Source organism: Equus przewalskii, chromosome 14, assembly GCF_037783145.1.
Source record: "Equus przewalskii isolate Varuska chromosome 14, EquPr2, whole genome shotgun sequence".
Lineage (NCBI taxonomy): Eukaryota > Metazoa > Chordata > Mammalia > Perissodactyla > Equidae > Equus > Equus przewalskii.
The window spans coordinates 50,084,826-50,107,206 of NC_091844.1; the positions used below are offsets into that span (position 1 = coordinate 50,084,826).

General features: G+C 43.4%; 1 protein-coding gene across 5 annotated transcripts in view; it reads left to right on the forward strand.

The window, feature by feature from the left end:
* Positions 1-10,358: 10,358 nt before the first annotated feature.
* LHCGR (luteinizing hormone/choriogonadotropin receptor) overlaps positions 10,359-22,381 on the forward strand; it is a 57,148-nt gene continuing 45,125 nt past the window's right edge. For 3 of the 5 annotated variants that reach the window (XM_070572706.1, XM_070572707.1, XM_070572709.1), the window contains exon 1: positions 10,366-10,588. In XM_070572706.1, the coding sequence (XP_070428807.1) occupies positions 10,440-10,588 (149 nt within the window). In that variant the 5' untranslated portion in view covers positions 10,366-10,439. Of the gene's footprint in view, positions 10,589-15,814; positions 15,903-22,381 lie in introns of those variants that run through there. The other 2 variants (XM_070572708.1, XM_070572711.1) reach the window with 2 other exon arrangements.

Below are 22,381 nucleotides of genomic sequence, written 5' to 3' on the forward strand. Positions count from 1 at the left end.
AGATATTGAAATCCTTCCTTTAGAAAGATGCAATTATTTACATGTAGTGTGAAGGTCACAATGCCTCTCTCCTTGAATGAAAGCATTGCTTCCCAGAAAAAGAACCACAGACCTATGCAGGAGGTAGAGTGAGATTTGGTGAAGAGAACTTCACGAATCATGTAGATGACACCACATGGTCCACCCCTCCCCCAGTCCCAAGAAACCAAAGCTAGTTCTCATGTAGGCTGACTATTCGCAAACACTACAATTGGAAACATTCAATTGGAACCTAGCTAGTTATGAGAATTTAATGACCATCCTTGTGCATGCATTTACGACGTGATAATATTTTGATAACCATGCTTGCATTTTTGGAGTGCCTTTCTTCTGGAGGAGCTCAAAGAATGCTCCATATGGGTTTTTTAACTTTTTTATTACATATTAACAACTTTATAGTGAAATATAAACAGAATCATCAGAAAAGACAATCTCAGTCCTCAGTCCTCTTCACCATAAAACCTAAACAATGGTCTCTCCTTGCTTTAATATTGTACAGATATAATTTTTCCTAATTACACTCAATGTGGCTATATTATTTTAAGGTTTTACTTTACTTCACATTACAGAATCTAGATGTTTTTCATGTTCCTACCTCATTTACATATTTTCAAAAAGCAATGTGATATTCAACTTTTTAACGTACCAGACTATTTAAACAAATTGCCAAATGTTTGGTCATTTACACTGTTTTTCACTGAAAAAGAGAAGTCTTAATGCGAGTATTCTAGTTATCTCCCAATATTTTGCTCATTCATTCATTTATTTATTTAGTCGTGGAGCAAGGTGGAGCAGAAAGTCAGAAGGATCTTGAGTCCTTGGCAGTATCTTATTGCTGTCACACTGGCTCGGGATTGCCTATACCTAAACCTCTACTTATTTGAGCCACAGTAGTCAAGTTTCTACTTCTCGCAGCTAAAAGCAATCCTAACTGACACACCACTGAAACAATTCTTTAAGTTTGCACCACCCTCCCTCCTTTGCTCATGTCTCTAGGGGAGTGGTAATCCCTCCTGCTCTTTGAACTAGCCCTCCACCTGCATCCTTGGTCCCATCCCCCACCCCCCGCCTTGTCTTAGAGCATGTTCATGATGTCCCGTCTTATTTGCAGCCTCTGTATCTCCCTCCCATTCTTGCTCTTTTTTATATCTACTAATGAACCTGTTAGGATCTCCCTTTCCTATACCTAGTTCACCGGTAGGGTAACTCTCCCTTCCTCTTCTTCCCTTTGCCACAAGACTTCTTGACAGAATTGTCTATACCTACTTACTCCTCAGTCTCTTTCCAGCTGGCTCTCATCCCTACAACTGTGAAACCAACAATAAGTTCACCAATGATTTCCTAGTTAACAAGTCACACAGCCTTTTCTCAGTCTCCATCCGCCTCCAGCTTTCTGCATATGGTACTTCTGATCACATTTTCCTTCTTCTTTTAAACTTTTTTTAGAAGTATAAATATATTACACAAATTTTGGAGAAAATTATTTTAAATGATTGAAAAAAATGAACATAAAACTACACCCATCTACATATTTCCTTTCCTACCCTAGATGCCACTAAAATGTAGTAAGGATAAAAAAAACACTGTCCTACCCTCCCTCCAAAAAAGGAACCATCCAAAGGATACAGGGAACAAGAGAAGAAATAAATTGTATCAGCCATGAGACTGCTCAGGCCTCCATCTATGGGAGTGTAATTGACAAAGGCCCCCAGTACTGGGCTCTGAAACCCACCTAAAATCCACAGCTCAGTTTGGGCCCAGGCCATGCTTCCCTGGGGCTGCTCCCAACTAGTAAGTGAGCATGGTAAAGAATGAGCATTCCCAGGAGACACAGGACTCCTACAACAGACAACCTTGGCTCAAGGGCTCTGCCAGCCTCGCTGAATAGCCTTAGATCACATTGTGGTCCAGGATGCTTCAACCCAGCCTTCCTTCCTGCTGTCCTTCATTCTCATCTCAGTCTGATGCTCTCTCAGCCTTTTCTGGCTCCCTCCCCATATTCTCTCACACAGGTGGTTCCCTAATAAAATTCTTGCACACAATATCATCTTGGAATCTGCCTCTTGGAAGACCCAAACTAATGCATAACTGCAGGTAAAAGATTTCAGCAGATATTTGGAAGATAACAAGCAGATAGAGGAGCAGTAGCTGATGTAAGTATTGTGACCCAAAAGCCCATCAGAAAAGAATGCTGATAGGCATTGAGCCAATGCCACTAGCAGATCCAGAAAGTCTCAGGACATGGAGACGTAACTTGTTGCAGACGGTGAGGGGGTACAATGTGGGGCTAAAAACAGCTCTATTTGTTGAAAGTCTGTATACAGAGAGATTAGGCCAGCAGATTCTCTCCCTGACCCTGCTCAGCCTCCACCCACAGAAACCGTGCAATAACAAATCATGTGTTGTTTTTGGCTGCTTAGTTTGTGGTAATTTGTTACACGCAATAGATAATTAAAACAGATAGCAATAAAAGTATATTATTTAGAAATGAAGGAAACGTCTTAGCTGTGGATGGGGGAGGAATATAACGAAGTATTATAGTTTTCAATATCAGGTGTTTAAAGCCATTCGGATAGTTTTAGCAATTACTTTGTCACAATTTTTTTTAGAGTTAAAACTTAAACACATTATAGGACTGTTGAGGTGTGTCCTATTACCTGAGCTTGTCTAAAATTGGGAGAGCCAGTCACAGCAGCGTCTGAGGGGAAGGCAAAGTCAGAAGTGAGAGAGACCAGATGCAGAGGGTCAGAAGGGGCATCCTAAGACATAAGGAGGCAAGAGTTGGAAGGAAGAGTTAGAAACGAAATCAGTGATGAAGCTGGTGAGGAGGGGGGTTTACAGAGCTATCCTGGCCATCTGAGAACCATGTCGCTGCTCAGAACACCAGCCGGTATCCGTGGCTTGCTTTATAGGTTACCAGGCCCACGATGCATGATGCATTGAGCTGACTTAGAGGTGCAGGATTGGGACAGAAAACTACTTCCCATTTCTTTCTCCTCAAGGAACATGTTTACATTATTAGACTTACAATGTAAATATTACTTTGTATTCTAACTTTTTTATTTAACATATCCAACTTGCCTATGTCTGTGAAATTAGTCCAATAATTCTAAATCACTGCATATTTCATTGATTAAGTGAATCATAATTTCTTTAAATCACTGCAATATTGCTGAATATTAAGATTATTTAAAATTTGTCATATAGATACTACTCCAGTGAATATCTTCATTCTCATGGCATTCTTATTCTGTTCAATTATTTTCTTTGGAAAATTCTCAGTTTTAGAATCACAGGATTGAGGGGTACACACATATGCCTGGATCTAGATGGGAATTACAATATTGCTTCCCAAAAGGCTTAAATCACTTTAAATGCATGAGTGTATTTGTTTTTACAATTATTTCTCTATCATTTGGTGTTTCCTTTAAACGACTTTCCTCCTGGCTAATTTAGTAGAAGTAAAGGGTTTTCTTTACTTCTTTAGTAAGGGTTTTCTTTAATTTTCCTATCTTTAATCCCAAGGCAAAATGAACTATTCCTTTGTGTTTGCCTATCATTTGTCTTGTTTCTTGGGTGGATAGTCTCTTCTCTCAGTTTTGCTGCAGGCCCAGCTCTCCTTGTATGTCCCGATGGCTCCTCTGAGTCCTCACCCTCCCTAAGGCAGGTAGCCCCCATGCTGTCCTGAGCCCATTTCTCTTCAGACATTCTCTCCCTGCGTTTCATCTATCACTCTGGAGCAGTGTTTTTCAGGGGGTGGATTGGGATCCCTCCCCCCCAAAAAGTTACCTGAGTCACTTTTAAAATGCACATTTCCTGTCCTGATGCCAAATGTACAGAAGCAGAATCTCCCAAAGAGAGTTCCTTGAACCTGCCTCTTAAGCAACTTCCCAAAAGTGATTCTAAGAGTTTGACAAGGACTGATGCAGGCTGCCCAAATTTGTCTCTCCCATTTCAGTGTTTCTCTTGCTCTGTATGAGTGCCTTCAGCTGCCTCCTGGATCGCTCCAGCCAGATGTTACCTCAGACTCCACACATCCTAAACAGCACCCCTCATCTTCCAGCTCCCCGACTCTCACAGGCACCCATGCACTGCTGCAAATCAGCTCCCGCTACATTCCCTGCTGCTGAAATCAGGGCCACCATTCCAGTCTGTCAGTCCCACGTGCACAATATGGTACTGATGGCTACTTCCAATCTAGTCTTTGAAGGAGATTCCCCTTTGACAAAGGCCTTGTAGGCCCTCGGGTAATGACTGGCCTCTCTGGTTGTCTGCATGCCACACAATGTCCAGAAAGCATAATTCAATGTGACAGATATTAGCAGCAGCAGGCGGACAGACGGTACGGGCTCTCAGTGCATCTCTAATAGAGCAGCACCCAAGCAAGCGAGAGCCAACACCACACCCGCCTGCCTAGGGCAGGATGAGAGCAGGAGAGGGAGAGAAGAGGGCTGCTCTCTCCACACAAAGCAGCCAGAAGGAAAACAGAGGTTTTCTTCGCCTTCCAACCCTTAACCTCTGTGTTCTGAATGCATGTGAGGGCGAGTCATAGCGTCCACTCCTGGCACAGCTCTGATGTGAGGAAGCTTCCCGCAGACTCCTCCCTCCCCTCTAGCAAAGTATGTCCACCTTCTAAACTTTATGTGCCCTGGGTCTTCACACCACCCTGGGGCCTTCAAAAATTATTCTGAAAATAAATAATTCAGACGAAGATAAAATCAAATCAATGTACTCTCGCCCTGTGCTGTATTTTCATTTTTTAAAGGAGCCTGGGTAAGCTAATGCTTAAGCTAAAGGAATGTATTGATAACACTGGGATTTCTAGACCTTGAGTATCCACATCAAAGGATGGAAGGAGAAGAGAGAGACCCCGGTAATCTTTCCTATCTCCACCAAATCCACACATTAATAGGCTGTATCTATGCTAAGGTCAGCTCTGGCGTCCAGTTCAGTGAAGGGGTTCTTTGCCATGAATGTCAGGCGCCTGAAAATTTGTGAGTAAATGAGTTTTCTCAATGTGTATTTCCAAATCAATATTCTCAAAGTGCATCCCAAAGAGACACACCAGTCCCCTGCATATACTGTGGCCCTCTTAGAGATTCAGAACGCATGTTAAAAGTTCAGAGAAACTGTTTGTAAAAAACCTTGTTTAAATTTTTTAACCTAATTTTTCCCAAATTTCTTGAGATTTGACACCTTTTCCATAAACACTGCCAATTAGCATAGCAGGCGGGGCCAGCCTGGTGGAGTAGTGGTTAAGTTCGCATGCTCCACTTCAGCAGCCCAGCGTTCGCCAGTTTGGATCTTGGGCACAGACCTACACACTGCTCATCAAGCCATGCTGCTGCAGCAGTGTCCCACACAGAAGAACTAGCAGCACTTACAACTAGGATACACAATTATATACTGGGGCTTTGGGAAGAAAAAGAAAAGAAAAGAGGAAGACTGGCAACAGATGTCAGCTCAGGGCCAATCTTGCTCATCAAAAAAAAAAAAAAAGCACGGCAGGCAACCAGTATCCTGTGGTACACACTTTGATTAATTCTATATAAGCTTTTTTTTTTTTTTTAAAGATTTTTTATTTTTTCCTTTTTCTCCCCAAAGCCCCCCCGGTACATAGTTGTATATTCTTCGATGTGGGTCCTTCTAGTTGTGGCATGTGGGACGCTGCCTCAGCGTGGTTTGATGAGCAGTGTCATGTCCGCGCCCAGGATTCGAACCAACGAAACACTGGGCCGCCTGCAGCGGAGCGCGCGAACTTAACCGCTCGGCCACGGGGCCAGCCCCTGTATATAAGCTTTTTAACAATCAAATCCTCTTTCCTTGTTGACTTATTTCATCATTTCAGAAAGTTGTCTCTCTTTCCTTGTGTTGGCTCTACCTGATATTTTAGTTTAAAATTTGATTTCTAAACCAGGGTTGCAGTTTACCAGGAGGCCCTCCCTAAAATGGAAATAATGCTTGGTGAATTATTTAGCAAAAGGCATCTTCTCTAAAAAGAAGCAGAATGTGGTTCTACAACACTACCTCTTTATTCACTCATTCATCATTCATTCATTTGTTCACTCATTCACTTGATCTGTTTATTCCCAAAAGTGCAGTGATAAACGCTGCAAAGCAAAGGGGAAAAATGTGTGTGATGAATCCTATGACAGAGATAAAAATAGAAAAGCCCCTATTTCTTTTCTGGCTGAAAAGGGGTCGGGGGAGTAGGCAGTTCAAATAAAGGTCATAGCAAGGCCCATAGTAGAGATTAGGAATTGGGTTGCAAGTAGGAGTTGGTTGCAAGTTTGTTTGGCGAGAGACTCAACTCCAATTAGCTTAAGAGGGAATATATTGGCTCATTACTGGGGAAGTCCAAGGGAGGTGCTGGCCCCGGACTCTGCTCCAGTCTGTCTCTCATCTCTGCTTTCTCTCTATGGCTTTAGTTACTGCCCAAACACACAAGCTTTTTCCATGAGATAAGGAAGACAACAGTCTGCAATTCTTTCACATTCTTCCAGCAACACACCAAAAAGGCGAGGCCCTTCTCTAGCTTTCTCCCTGTCAGTCTTGGAGAAGGATTCTCAGCCCCAGACCAGCCTTCATCTTTCCATTCCCAGACCCACTCCCAGGGCCAGAGCCTAGGTGCCCATCAGCCTCCTAAGGCCCACAGGACCCCCAGGGTAGCACTGGAGGTGGCACAGCTTGATCGCATCTCTGATTTCACACTATGTAGATAGTGAAACACAGGATGAAATTTCCAAGCATCAACAGAGAGAGTGCACGAAATTTCAGAGTGTAACTTTCAGGGGTCATCTTTTTATTTTCTTTGTTTTGTTTTTTGTTCCAAGTGGCAAGGTGGACAGTTCACAGGAGTAATTGTATCTTTCTTTTCTTACGAATTTTTTTCTCCCTCTGCCCTACCTTCACCTTTTCTTCTGAGGGAAAGGTAAAACCATTGCTTTTATGAGGAAGAAATATCAGTTATGGTACTAACAAGGTATGTGTTCAAGAATCAGAAAATCTTGCGTATTCTACTTGAGGTTTTTCTCATTACTTTGCTGACTTCCTCCAACTCCAGTGTCTTAGTGCGATATCAAGTGCTACTGAGTTTTGATCTCATGAGGAAAAAAGAAAAATTGGATCCATGATCTTATGAAATTGTTATTCCCCAACCCCCAAAAATTAAAATAAGCAAACTGATTGCTACTTAAAAGAAAAAAAATCTCAGGATTACAACCAGTTGAGCAATTTTACACACACACACACACACACACACACAATACTATTTATATGCATGAGCTTACATACACTAGGTTTCCTGAACAATGCATCAAAACTCTTAGGCTTCATCCAACGTCCTTAGGAAGGTTCTTGAGTTTTGTCTTCCCAAGGCAAATTTAATTCTAGAATTCCCATTTTAGTGTTTAACAAACTGTGTTCTGGGAACCCCATGCATCCAAATTACATGGGGAGTGGGGGGCTTGTTAAAATGCAGCCTCCTGAGCCCCACTGCATACCAACTGAATCAGAATCTCTTTGGGGAGGGTGTTCCAGGAATCTTTGTTTTTAAAGCTTCCCAAATGATACTCCTGCACCCTAAAATATAAGATGAATTCTATATTCTATGTTCTAGAATTTTGGAGAGTTTTATTAAAATTTATGAGTTGTAGTATCAGATTATTTTATATCTTTAAGGTAGGATAAACTTCTTGTGAATTCCATGAACTTTAGTTTGCCAGTAAAATATAATTAGCCATCTTTGTGGGTCATGCTCTTTTGAAGTTCTGTGACAAAAGTAACTATAAGCCTAGTTATATGACACAGAAGTCCTTCAGATTTAAAAATATTCACTCTAAATAGGTCACAGATTAATGAGTAGGATAGGTAAATTCCATTGCAACAAACTTTGTGGTTATAACAAACAATTCAATGCAATTTTGTTATAATAGGTACATTGCAAGAACTGACATGATAATTAAGATCCAACTGAAATTAATCATAGATAGAAAATTTTTATGAACTCATTACAGTTGTGAGTTTTCTTCCAAATGAACAACTTCATCTTTCATAAACATTTTACTTCCAATCGAAGACAAGCAATAAGAAGTCAATGTACACAATCCACCTCCTTCTACCTCTGATACCCAGGAGCTGTCCACAGAGTCCTTGCATTTTAGAACTGGAAGAGCCTCAGGCATTGTGACTCCAACCCTTCCTCTTAGAGATGAAGAAAGGGAAGACCAAGTCACATGGTTGATGACAGTACGGGAAGGAAAATCCAGATGTCCTGACTGCCCAGTCCTCTCCTACTAGAGTATAAGTAGCCCTCACAGATCCCAAGCGCAGAATCAAATGGTTCTTCAGGGGTGAGTGTGAGCAACCATTCTTTTTACATAACAGATATGCCATGAAGTAAAAAGAAAAGGCCACATAAAGCATAAGACTTGAAATAAATGCCACTTGGCAACTTGAGTTACTCATTCCTTCTCTCCTGCAATTTAAGCTACAGGGTGGAAACATTTGAAAAGCCCAGTGCTACCCCAGCTTCCCTACCAAAATCTGACAAATTAAAAGAGGAGAGAAAATGTGATCCTCAGGTAGTCATGGGTAATTACTTGATACCTATCTAGATAGATCCAGTGTGGTTGACAATAAGTCAAGCAAGGCTGTTAAGGTCTTCTCAGATGATTTACTAAGCATCTGCTGCAGGTCTGCAACTGGGGTTGATATAGTCATTCTGTTATTCAAAAGACATATACTGAGCACCTACTAGAAGCTAGAAGCTATGCCTGTCCTAGCAATACTAACATGAACAGACCGGGGAAGCAACACTAAAGCCATAATTACAGTGCTATACAATCAGTTGCTATGGGCACTACTCAGCTAGGTTGGGTCAGAGAAAGCTTTACAGCGGAAATGACATTGGGCTGAGTCTTGAAGGACAACCAGGAGTTTACCTAATGGAATAAGGGAAAGAAAGAGAAAATCATTCCAGGTAAGTGAATAGCATATGCAGAGGTAGGAAAGGGTGAGAAAAGCAGTCAGAGAGGGGATCCAGAGAATAAAGACAATATTATAAACATAAACTTTGTTTTTCACACCATCTAGCACAACATGGGCAAAGTCAAGTGATTTTTTAAAACTAATAACAAAAAATCCACCTTCCGTGAGCAAGAGACTCACAAGAGACTACAAGCTGGTAACTGAGCCAGTCTGACCTTGAGAGTTCGCTTCAAACCAGAAAGAAAGAAATCTGTTCTTTTGCTTCCTGTATGTAGAGTCTTAGACACCTTTTCCAGCATTCAAAGCCCCCCCCCACAGTCTCCTCCCACAGACTTCTAGGATTTGCAGAGTCCAAACTGAGTCCTTATAAGGAGGGAAGGAAAAGTGTTTTAATGGTGCAATTAAATAGAGGAAGTTATGCACCCCCATGGTTACCATAAAATTTTGTCTCCTTTCCAAGCCCTTGGTATGCAGATTGTAATTTTTTGCTTTGGTAAGAGAAAGTGGGTGATAGGAAACAAGTTTCCACTACTTAAGAGCTGTGTGACTTCAGGGAAGTCACATAACCTCTCAGGACATCATTTTTCTTGTTGCGAACACCCTGCTAGTTTATTGTGAAGCTTAGACATGATGTGAGGGAGAGTACCTGTCAGAGAGTCTGGTCGATCCTCGACCTCCCATTCGGGCAGCTGCTGTACATGTTACTGAGGACTGACCATGTGGAAGCCTGAATAAATCTGAGCTGGACCTTGTTCTCTAGGACCTCACAACCTATAGTGGAGCTATAGAACAGACTCACATCCCTCTACTCTAAGGAGAAAAGCAGTTACTACCAGGAGAAGAATACAGAGAAATAACTTGGGGAGTCGGGAGGACAGAGATTACCTGTACTGTGGAGGGAGTCGGTGGGGGAAGGAGAAAGGATTTGGGCCTGAGAATGAACAAGAGAAGTGTGTGAGCTGGGCACTTCCACCCTTTCTGATGTGGGTACGGCGAGTATCTGTCTGCCCCTCTCACAGATGAAATAAGAGAGGTTCGGAGAAGAGACACAACTCACTCAACTTCACACTCCTAGTTACAGGGGAGCCAGGAGGAGAATTCAGAACTCGCCACCCCTATCCAAAGAGGTCACCATTACCACATTCTACCTCCTCTGACTGGGGCCATTTGCAGATGCAGAAGACAGGCCAGGCCAGGGAAAGCAGCAGAAAGGAGGTGCTGGGGTCCCTGGCCCGGTCCCAGGTCGGGGCAGAGCAGGGACTCAGCCGCGGGGGGGCGCGGTCGTCGGGGCAGTGCCGGGGCGGGCCGGCGCGGGAGGGCAGGCCGAGGGGCGGGGAAGGGGCGCGGGCCGCTCTCCGGGGCTGTACCGGGCGCCCGCCCAGCCGCAGGCGCCTGCGCTCAGGCTCGCGGGCATGGGGCGCCCGACCCCGGAGCTGCCGCTGCTGGCGCTGCTGCTGCTGCTGCCGCAAGCGCTGCGCGGGGCGCCCTGCCCCGAGCCCTGCCGCTGCCCGCCCGACGGCGCCCTGAGCTGCCCCGGCCCGCGGAGGAACCTCTCCCGACTGTGAGTACCGGCGCCCCCGGGGCGCTCCGGGGCGCCTGGCCTCCCTACGCTTTGGCCCCCTTTACCTGGAAGCTGGGAGCAAGACGCTTCGCCCCATCAAACTCCACCACCTGTTAGGGTAACGAGAAGCCAAAGCTTGGTGGCTGTCTTTGCCGTCTGGGGCCGCAAGTTAGGATTGGGCCCCTCCTGCTGGCGCACCCTCCAGCCCCTGGCGGCCCGCTCTTTACCCCGGTTGGGGCTGTTGCGGGGAGCATGGAACTACTCAGAAGCCACAGGGCAAGGCCTCGCTCCCTGCGCTGCTGGAAGGGGACAGGGTGTGGTGCTCCTCAATCAACAACTGCCTTTGCCCAGAGAAGTGTTGGGTTGAGCCAGCCTGGTTGGCCAAGGTTACAGTGCTCTCTGACACCCTGTGGTCCTCTAGGAATGGGACCTATACTCCTGGCACATAGGCTCAGGCCTATGGCCAGGGGTGACCTGGTCACTCAACCAGGACTGCTGGCGTGTGCCTCCCACAACCACTGCCCACCTACACCTTAGTGAGCATATAAGCCACTGCTCCACCTCTGCCCCAGAGGGACTGGCAGTTCAATCTGCTTGCCTAATCCTTGTGTTCCCCTCCTGCACCACCACCACCTTCCTACAGAGCTGGTTAAGGGAATTGTACACATCAGCAAGCAGGTGGGGGGAAGCTGTTTGCTGAAGCGATGGGGTGAAGAGAAGGGGACCTTTAGACCTAGTGTATCAGAGTGTCACCAGGTCTCCTTTCTTTGATTTAGCAAAAGGTACACACATTATATGATTCTATGTATATGAAATGTCCAGATAGACATAAAGGTAAATTAGTAGCTACCAGGTTGGGGTGAAGGCCAGGTGAGTGCTAATGGATGTGGCTTTTTGGGGTGATGAAAATGATCTCAAATTAGATTGTGGTGATAGTTGCACAACTCCATGAACATACTAAAAACCATTGCATTGTACACTTTCAATGGGTGAATTTTATGGTATATGAATTACATCTCAATAAGGTTGTTAAAGAGAAAAGGAAAGGAAAGAAGAGTGGTATGTAAGTATCCAAAAGGCACCAGGCTGGCAGAGGTCTTGGTTTGTGTTCTCCCCATTAGAGGTGATGAAATTCCATGCTGGGGGAGGAAAGAGACCTGCCCTCCCCCATTTCCTTGGGCCCCCAGCAGTCTGTCAGGGGCCACTTCTTGCATGGGATTCCCTCTCCCTCCTGAGGATCCGAGCCTCTCCCATGAAAGAGTTAGTGGCCCTCAGGGAATATTTGCAGTTGAGACACAGTTTAAAAGTTGAAGGGTTTATATTAATTAGTTTCCATTATCTTGGCTTAATTCCCTGAGAGTGAGGACCATGCTGATAGAATTTGTGTCAATCAATCAACAAATCCCCGGAAACTTTATTCCGAGTCCCAGCACTTGTCCTTCCCTGACAAGCTTCCCTTCTGGCTCTTATGAATGATTGTGCCACTAACAGCCTTGCTCACTTGCCTGGTACTTATCATACAGATTACAAGAAACCGAGACCCAAAGACATGGGACAACCTGCCCAAGGTCCCACAGCTATTGAGTAGCAAAGACGGGACTTCATCTGTTAAATTATCTTTTTATATTTGCTTGTCTTTGTAAAAAAATTACCCCTTCCTTAATAATAATATATATATATATATGTGCCCAGCAAAGTTGGCACTGCGTGGAGAAAGCCCTGGTGGGAGGCAGGAATGGGTGGGCCAAGTCCCAGCTCCTTTTAGATTCAGCTTTTCACCAAGAGTCTCAGCAGTTCTTGCCGCCATACCCATGTTGGCCTCAGGAGGGTACCTCTTCCCTGGAGAAGGCTGAAGTGAAAAGAACAAAACAAATTCCCTCGCTGCCCTGCAGCACAGTTTAGAGAGGCCTAGAACCCCTCAAAAAGATTTTACAGGGCTGACTAGGTTTGGGGGTAGAGGGCACAATATCAGCACTGCTAGCATGCAGAAGCTGGCTAGTCCAGCTCCCAAAAAGGAGCTAGTTGTCCAGGCTCTGAAGTCCTTCCCATCCCTGAGGGATTCTGGAGAATCCTTGACTTTCTCCCTTTACATGCACTATCCTGGCATCCACACCAGGAGCATCTTCTCCTAGACATTTGGACCCCTTAGGTCAGCAAGTGTGCAGACACTCACAAGGTCGGGCTTCCTGAGGATTGTTTCATTGAGAGATTACCTCATCCTTCAAGTGAAAACCCTATGGAGGTGGAGCCTTCTTTAGCATGATATGGTGACTTCAACATCAATATGACAAGAGAGATGCATCAGAAGGAATAGGACGGTAGTTATTTTAAGGCAATGGTCCTCAAAGTGTGGTTCCAGACCAACAGCATCAGCAACGCCTGGGAAATGTTAGAAAAGTACATTCAGCCCACCTCCCGACCTCCTAAATCAGAAACTCTGAGGGCGGGCCCAGCAGTCTATGGTTCAACAAGCTCCCCAGGTGATTCTGATGCACAGTCAAGTCTGAGACCCAATGTATTGCTCTCCATGGAGGATAATCTTCTGGAAGGCAAGAAGTATGTTTAAACTTCCTTGTGCCATTCACTTCCCTTCCCCATGCCCTCCACCCCACACACATCCACAATACCTACTTATTGCAAAGGCAGCTGTGATCAAATCAAAATCACAAACTCTGAGACATATGGAAAATAAACAGGATCAAGAAAAGGTGGGGTTTTTTTTTTTTTGACCTTCAAAGGGGAACAGAGGAAGGAATCCATGGAAAGGACAGACTGAAGATCCAAGGGATGGGGAGGAATAATAGTTGATGGAGTAAGACCTCAGTGGGGTGGGAGGAGAGCATCAGTCCCAGACCAGAGGGGAAGGAAGGGTTAATCTTAGAAAGAGAGGGATAATTTGGGAGTCCTGGGGGAAGAAGACAGGTGGGTAAAGGTGTAAGTTCACAGTGAGGTGAACGATAGGAAAGTGAACAGGTTCATACTGAAACCCTCTCTTCTTGATGATAAATGAATGAAATGGTAAATAGTAATTACAAGATAGAAAAATGCTATGAATAACAAGTTATCAGGAATTTGTAAAAAGAAGACAGCTGAAATTATGAGATAAGGCTTCTGGAAGAGGAGGGATGTGGTCTTGCACTAAATTATCCACAGGGTTTGACTCTGCAAAGAGAAGGGGAGAGAGAACTCTTGGTTCTAGTGGTTAGAGGAGGTAAGTACCAAGGAGCACCTTGGAAATTCATCAGTCCCTCAATAGATGCTAGTTTATGTTTTAATCATTTCAAGGCTTTGTAGTCCTGCCTTCTAAGACTTCCATCTAAAGTCCCCTATTTGGTTAAAAAAGAAATATGGATAATAATTGCATATCATGTACAAGCCCACTGCTTGCAAATTTTGAAAATGGTATTGTTTAATCGTTCATATCTTTCCACCTCTTCCATATTTTATTAAAAACTTAGGTATTTAAAATCTAGAATGTGATACAAAAAATAGCCTCCCATGTGTTCATTCATTTTAATTGGGGGAAAAAAGTAAAAGAAAAATTTGATTTTGAAAATTTCCTTTTCTTATTAGTTCCAGACAACTGGAAGGAGGAAGAGAGAAAAAAAATCTCACCTTGTCCATGGTTATATAAAGATCTTTGTCTCTATGACAACAGAAAGGTTGATCTGCTTGATATGGAAACAGCTTCTGAAAAACCTGTTAGTAAGAAAATGCTAATAATAATTATGGCAATTTATTTTTTGCATGTTGTGCCTACTGAACAGATTTAACTTTTAGACTTTATTATAAGACACCATCCAGAGACTTCGGAAGAATAAAACAGGCTGTATCCATCAGTCCAGTGTCCATAGGAAGATGTTAGTCTCCTGACATCTTTCCTGAATGTCTTTCTCCTTCTACCTCCTTCAGTGCAAATGAGGGTCCAGAACAGTCTTCAAAGCTGTAGAGGGATATACAGGTGGAGGATGTAATCCTTGTCCTTGAGGAGCCCACATGTAGGTGGAAACACACCCAAGAGACTGGTGTAGGTGGGGAAAGAGGTAACAAGGTTCTAAGGAATTCAGAGAATAGATCAATCACTATGGATTGAAATCTCCAAGGGCTTCATGGGCCAAGGGTCATGAGGCTGAACCTTGAAGGAGAGAAGGGAAGAAGAGTCCAGGTGCAAGAACCACAGGTTAGAGTAGACTAGAGATTCCTTGCTGAGAAGCAAATACGGTTGAATGGATTCTTCCCTTTTTATGCCTCTTGCAGACTCTTTGGGGAATATTTTTTTTTTAAGAGACAATATAAAGTCATCAGAAATATTGGATTAAAATACCCAGAGGGTTGTGCAAAAACAAAAAATCCCCATATGTAGCTCCTGACTAATAAACTTTCAATCAAAGTCACTCTTGGACAGTCGATTACAAAGGCATTAAGTAAAAATCATGATGTGGAGCCACTTCCCCATGAAGCGTTTCCCAATGTCCCCTCCCTCCCATACACACATGCTTGCTTTGATACCTTGTGCTTCCACATATTTTCGTACATATCCCTCCATAACGTAACCATTTATTCAATGTGTGCCTCTTCTGCTAAAGCAGGGTTTCTCAACCTCAGCACAATTAACATTTGGGGCCAGATAATCATTTCTTGTGGAGGGCTATTTTGTAGACTATAGGATGTTTAGCAGCATCCCTGGCCTCCACCCACTAGATGCCAGTAGCACCGCCCTCCCAAATTATGATAACCAAAAATGTCTCTAGACATTTGCCAAATGCCCCCTGGGTTTTGAATCTTGTGCTAAAGTGAGAACCACTTGAAGAGGTCTTATTCAACTCACGATTCCCAGAATTTCACAGGTAGTATGATTAAAGTGTTTATTGAGCTACATGATGATCAAACTGAGTAGACAGCTGAATAGGAATAATGAACCAGTGCAAAAAGGAAGCACGTATATTAGTTAGCATGTACCACATCTAAGTGTCATTTTAAAAATCTCCATCCTAGAATAGGCAGGCAAGGGGTGCTGTGGGTAGTGGAGGGAGTTCTTTGTGTTATATCAACATCCAGGTCCCATATTTTGCAGACCCCCCAGGCTGTCCTTTGAACAGGCCATAGTAAACATATCAGCTTCAGAGAAGCAAGACTGGAAGCTTACCTATATTAGTATATAGTATATCCCAACCAGGTTTTTCTAATTTTTGTTGTTTTTAACTCACTCATTGGAGAAAAATCAGTCCCCAGCCCAGGATCCATAAAAACAAAACAACACAACTACCAAGGCCGCTTGAATTGAGACCAGTGGGTTCCCAGTCCAGGACACCAGGTAAGATCCACAGGACAGAGGGAAGCCTACCAAGTTCTTGCAAGTAAGACAGTTTGGCCCTCCCCTCAGCTTCCCTGCAGCTGAGAGAAACAAAAAAATCTCAGAATTCAGAAAGCTCATGTCCTGCCTCCCTACCCTACCCTCCACCAAAAAGCCACAGGCCCGAGGTAGAGGCTGATCTTGAACCCTCAGTTCTGACTCAGCTCTCCTTCAAGGCAGTTCTTAAACCTGGCTGTGCCTACAGACTCCTTAGAGGAAGCTTTGCAAGGACCAGATTTTATTAGTTTAAAAATCATCCTTTTGGAGAAAGTGAATGATAGCCCCTAGCAGGACACTAAAAAAGCAAGCAGCAGAGTTCCCAAAAGCTCAGTGGAAGTCTAGAGCCAAAAGGTTTTGCATACAGATCCCTTTGGCATTGGACCCAGCCCCCCGCTTGGAGAGCAATAATTCCTTGGGTTTTCTGCCTTATTCTTTTTTCATTTTAAAAGCAGTAAGTTAGATTAATTTAGAGCTCTAGTTCTGCTCTTTTACCCACCTCTATCTTCTTCCCAAGCCCCTCAATTTGGCTTCTTTTCATGTCTTTAAATGAGGCACAAAAGCCTTCTTTCCAAAACATAATCTCCCAGAGTGGCTGCACCAGACGGTGTCTTGGCCACGTGTAACTCTGCTCTTACACATGGCACTTTAAAGCCAGGTGAGTCACGGTGGTGGAGAACAGCCCTGCTGTTCACTTCTAGACCCAAGAGGATTGGCTCCATGGGAGCATGAGTTCTGTCCTGGCAGTTCCCCTTGGTGTGCAAAAAAATCACATTTAATGCAAATTTTAGTAAATTTCCCACCAGCTAATTTTTTTTCCTAAGAAGAGAATTAAAATAATCCCACCCCAGGCAGGCGGGCTCTCTGACTTGGTGGGCAGCTTCCCCGCATAGTCTTCATTTACTCACAGCTTCTGCCTCACTGAGAGATGACACCCGCATTCCAGCCAGCAAACTCACAGCTGCTCTCTGTGTGGCCCTGAACTACAGCTCTTTAATGCCACCTGAGCCAAATTCAGAAAAGCCCAATTTATAAGTAAAACTCAACTTTCAGAATGAAGGTTTTACCCCTTGCTGCTGTTGAATCTGTCCTTGACTCTGATGAAATGAGGTGACTCCTGGGTTCCTAATTCTACCTCATGAGCAGCAGCAGATAGCATTTCTGAGCCCATAGGGGTGGAGATGCTCTGGTATGACAGGGTAGGGTCCAATACAGCCCCCAAATTATCTGAATTGATCAACAGGACAAAGATCGGACAGACCTGAGTTCTACCCCCAGGTCCCCTTCCCTAATTTGCACTGTGGGTTCGGGCTAGTGATAAAACCTCTGTGCCGTCTGTAAAAGGGGCGTGATGATTCCTACCCCTGACTGGGGTTGACTGTGGTGAAGATAAATGAGACAACAGAGCCAAAAGTACTCGGAAACGCAGAGAAGACTGAAAATCCCATAGCCCATATATGAGGTTGAACAGTAAATATCTGTCATCCAAAGGGTAAGCCTGATGGAATAGTTTTGTTCCTGGGAGGTGTTAATTGGAGAAAATGACCCACTAGGTCTTCTCAACCTGGAAGGTGAATAAGTTAGAATCCCAAAATAGCAGAGCTCATTATTGCCTGAAGTCTGATACGCTGGTCTTTCCATCCCAGGCTGAGGTGCCTATCGGACATGCCACCTAATACCTGATTAGAGGCTGTTTTCTTATCGTTCAGTTGGGTCAGTCCTACCTGCCAAGCTATAGCATCCAAGCCAATTCTGGATCCTTTCCTTTCCCCATTCCCCATCCCTAAGCCTCAGGCAGGACACATAGAAAACCTTCAGGTCAGACTTGTTGACCACTCAGGAACTATGTACTGAAATGGACTAGACAATGTGCAGGATCCAATGACACCGCCCCTGCCCTCCAGTAGCTTATAGTCTTCTGGCTGTAGGAGAGAGAGGACCAGTTCTCAGATTACTGCAGGAAAACTCAGAAGGGAATAAAAGCCAGATAAAGGTTATAAACAAAGTCTGGTAGCAGTTCAGAGGAGGGAGTGGTCCCTTCTAGCAGAGTAACAAAGAAACCTTGGTGGAGGTATCATTTGAGCTGTAGTTCTTTAAACCTCACTCTCTACAGGGGCAGTCGGGCTAATGTGGTTATTCTCTAAGCTCAGTCTTGGCCTTCGACATCAGGTTGAGAGACCACTGGGGAATCATTATTCAGAGGCTTCTCCTCTCTCAGTGACCGCCAGCACCTACTCCATCGTATTATGATAGTCAATGGAATAGTAGATTACTTCCCCTGGAAACCTTGGGTGTAAGGATTTTCTCATTTGCAAGCACCAGAAATCAGCCCTGACAAATTTAACCATAACAGATGAATTTAATAGAAGAATAAGGAGGTAGAAGGATGTAGGCAAGATCTAGAGAGAATTTGGCATTTTAACAGCAAGAGATCAGGGAACTTCTCTTTAGATTCCACCTTTACAATGAATCAGCTCCAAAGACTCCTTCTGTCTGTTCTATTACATGTTGTAAATTCCCAAGAGAGAGAATCAGATCACCCCAAGCCCTGCCCTCAGGGCCGAAGCATAGGAGCGCAGTCAAAGAGATGCTTGACTCTGATGCAACCAGCAATAAGATGCTTCCAGAGAAGGGCAGTTTTTGTTTGTTTTTTTTTTTGGTGAGGAAGATTAGCCCTGAGCTAACATCCACTGCCAATCCTCCTCTTTTGGCTGAGGAAGATTGGCCCTGAGCTAACATCTGTGCCTATCTTCCTCTACTTTGTAGGCAGGGCGTCTGCTTAGATGTGGCTTGATAAGCGGTGCACAGGTCTGTGCCTGGGCTCCAAACCAGCGAACCCCAGGCTGCTGGAGCTGAACTCGGGAACTTAACGGCTACGCCACCAGACCGGCCCCAGAGAAGGGCATTTTTGAGCCAAGCAAACACACAGATTGGTGTCTGATGAGTTTGTGAGAAGTGAAGGCACACATGCCAGTAATTCCAGGCACTTCAAACCCATCCTCAGATGAATTAAAAGTACAGTCATGCATCACTTAACAATAGGATATGTTCTGAGAAATGCATTGTTAGGTGATTTTGTCATTGTGCAAACATCATAGAGTGTATGTACACAAACCTAGATGGTATAGCCTACTACACATCTAGGCTGTATGGTACTAACCTTATGGGACCACCATCGTGTAGTCCATCATTGACTGAAATGTCCTTGTGCAGTGCATGACTGTATGTGGTGTATCAGCTGCAACCAGCTTTTACAGGCTCACTAAAAAAAAGGAAAAAAGTTTTTTAAGTGTCTGGAAACAGAAGCTTGTAATGAAAGAGCTTCCTGAAACATATCTGCAATGTCACTGCCCTGACAACACAATATTCTCTGCTTCTAAAAATTATTTTTGAGAAATCATTACAGATGATGTAACATTCCCCCAGGAGAATTCAACATGTAGTTTTATCTACCAAAGTTATTCTTGTCATGTTATATTATTGCTAGAAGAATTCTAGTTTAGGTGGTAAAGTTTGGGTTATTTTGCTTTATGTCTTTAGGAAACTTGAAATGGGTTTTGAGGAAGGGCTTAGATGTGTTTACCATTTTCCTCTGAGGCTTTATATTTTTAATTTAGTTATTGCACAAATGACTTGGAAAATCCATTATCCAGGGACTCTTCTTGAACATCTTGGTTCACATTATAATTCCTGAACTCCTCACAGCTTCTTGGGTGTCTGGAAAGGCTGTCTTGGAAGAGAGTCACTCAGATTGCACTTTCCAATGGGCGAGTTCCAACTGAGTGAACTTTTTAAAATCAATGTGCAAATGAGAACTCTGCAGAATGGCTCTCTAGAGTTGAAATATTTAATGGAAGGTTGTCCTTTATCATTTCTTTAAAAGGCTATGAGGCAAGGCCTCTAAGAGATACCTGAACTCTTAAGAAAGGTACCAAGGAGGAGTGTTTACCCTCCCTCTCAGTTGTCTTATGTATAATCATTGGAGAGTCAAGAGTCAGAGACAAGTCATAAGCATTTTATAGACTGAAGGGTGACCCATGACAAAAAGAAGAGCCCATTCTAAAGTACGGAACCCACCCTTCCAACCTCTGCAACACTCTCCCAACCCTCCTCCCCGCAAGGAAGTAGAGTTGTCATTGGACATAGCTCGGGTAGCTTGAATCTTTCACAGTAAGCAGATGTGAATTAACAGTGCCTATTGAGCTCTTATCTTGTCCTAGATGCCACGTTAGTACTACATAAATATTTTCTTATTTAATCCCAGATGTCTCTGGGGTAGTTAGTATCATCATCATTTTACAGATGTGGAATGATGCTGTGATTTGAACCCAGGCAATCTGGCTCCAGAGCCTGTACCCTTCACCACCCTACTATGCTGCTTCCAGAGAGAAAGCACATGCAATTGGTGAGCAAGACACATTCCATAAAGTACATTATGCCTGAGATAGACCTTTCACCAAAGACAGAATCTGACCAGCGGAGAAGGGTGAATGTGCTAGATGGTGGTGACAGTGTGAATGAAGGCAGGAAAGTGCAAGGCAAGTTCAGGAAACATAATAGTCTAATTTGTCTAAGGAGGTGCTGTCCAGTAGAAATGTAATGTGAGTCACATGTGTAATTTTAATTTTCTAATAGCTATATTTTAAAAGTTTTATAAGGTGAAATCAGTTTTAACAAAATATTTTATTTAATCCAATATGTATAAAATATTATCATTTCAACATGTAATCAATTACTAATGAGATACTTTACATTCTTTTTCTTGCCAAGTCTTCGACATCTGGTGTGTATTTTACACTTACAGTGCATCTCAATTCAAATTGGCCATATTTCAAGTGCTCAAAGGCCACATATGGCTAGTGGCTGCCTTATTGGACAGCACAAGTTTAGTGTATTGGTTATATGAGGGCAATAGTGGGTAATAGGACTCCAAATAAAGGCTCAAATGAAGTTTGAGCCTTTATTTGGAGGGCCTTGAATGCAAGTCTGAGACATGTGTAGATAAGTAGATAGGCCAAGGGGAGAGACAGAAGATATCCGAGTATAAGAGTGACATAGTGGGAGTCATCAGAAATATTAATCTAGACGGGGCAGAGGAAACTCAGGATGGGGTGAGGGGAAACCAATTCAGGGACTATAGAATAGTCAAGGTGGAGAAAAGAATGGCCAAGAAGAGTGGCAGTGGGAAAAGAATTAAGGGGCTGGAAGCAAGAGACATTGTAAAGTCAGAATCCACCAGAAACTGCATGTTCAATGGTGGAACAGAGGAAACGTTCATATAGAGCACCTGGTAAATTCTCAAATAATAAATAGTGCATGAAAAAACTGAATAGTTATTAAGAGCTAAGGAGGACAGAGAAGAAAAAGAAAACCCACTCCAGTAGGCTTTGCGGCTTCACAGAGGAACAGGAATTTGAGCTGCATCTTTCAAGTTGAAGATCGTGAACACATGCCCTCAAGAAGCTGATGGCTCTATCAGAAAGCTAGGTTTTCACACCAGAAAATAGGGTAGCAGACTGTAACACAACCCCAAAGGAATAGTACTTGTGTGATTTGATAAGGACACAGCCCCGGACCAGGAATGAAGTCACCTATGTACTAGCCCAGATCTGCGTCTGATTTGCTATGTAGTTTCAGGAAAGTTATGTCACTTTTCCTAAGTTAAGATTCTCCATCTGCAAAGTGTGGGGTTGGACCAAACCACCTGCTGCAGTGGCCCTTGCACTCTTGACTCCTCGAGTCCAATGAAATCCGTGCTTAAAGGAGTAGTCAAACAATAATCAAAACCACCTGGATTTATTTTTAAGGCACATTCCAAATGTTTCTGATGTAAAACTTAACTCACTGAATGTTCATCTGTACTGACTTCATATTTTAGTTAACATTGAAGTCTCAGCTCCCTCTAGGTAAATGTTGAAGACAAGAGGCCAATAAATGAAGACATACCCAGTAATGAAGTTACCAAATAGATCAATGCATTTGAAAGCATGAAGTTTTAAAATCATTTGAAAAGAGGAAAGGCATTTTTATTTCATTCCAAGATGAAAGCAGGGTTTTATAATTACTGAGCAGCTTTGAAAAGAACAAAGAAATTCTTAAGTCTCTGTTAAATGTAGAACAAGGTCTTATGTAATAAATACAAAAACATTAACATTTTTTTGAACTTAAATAAGGTTATGCTTCCCCTTCCCATTTCAACAAGTTCATTAGGCAAAAAAGCCTTGACCGACCATCTCTCATTTCTCTCTTTTTCCCTCCCTCTGATTTTGTAGTGTTTTAAAAATTCAGCATGTGTAGCTCCATCAATAAACTAATCATCTGTGAAAGATGGGTGGATGTTTGTAGCTTTCTTAAATCAATAATATGGATGGCTTTTCTAAACAATTAGAAGAAAGGGAATAAAAATATTTTATTTCTGCTGTGATGGGCAGAAGGAAAGGTAA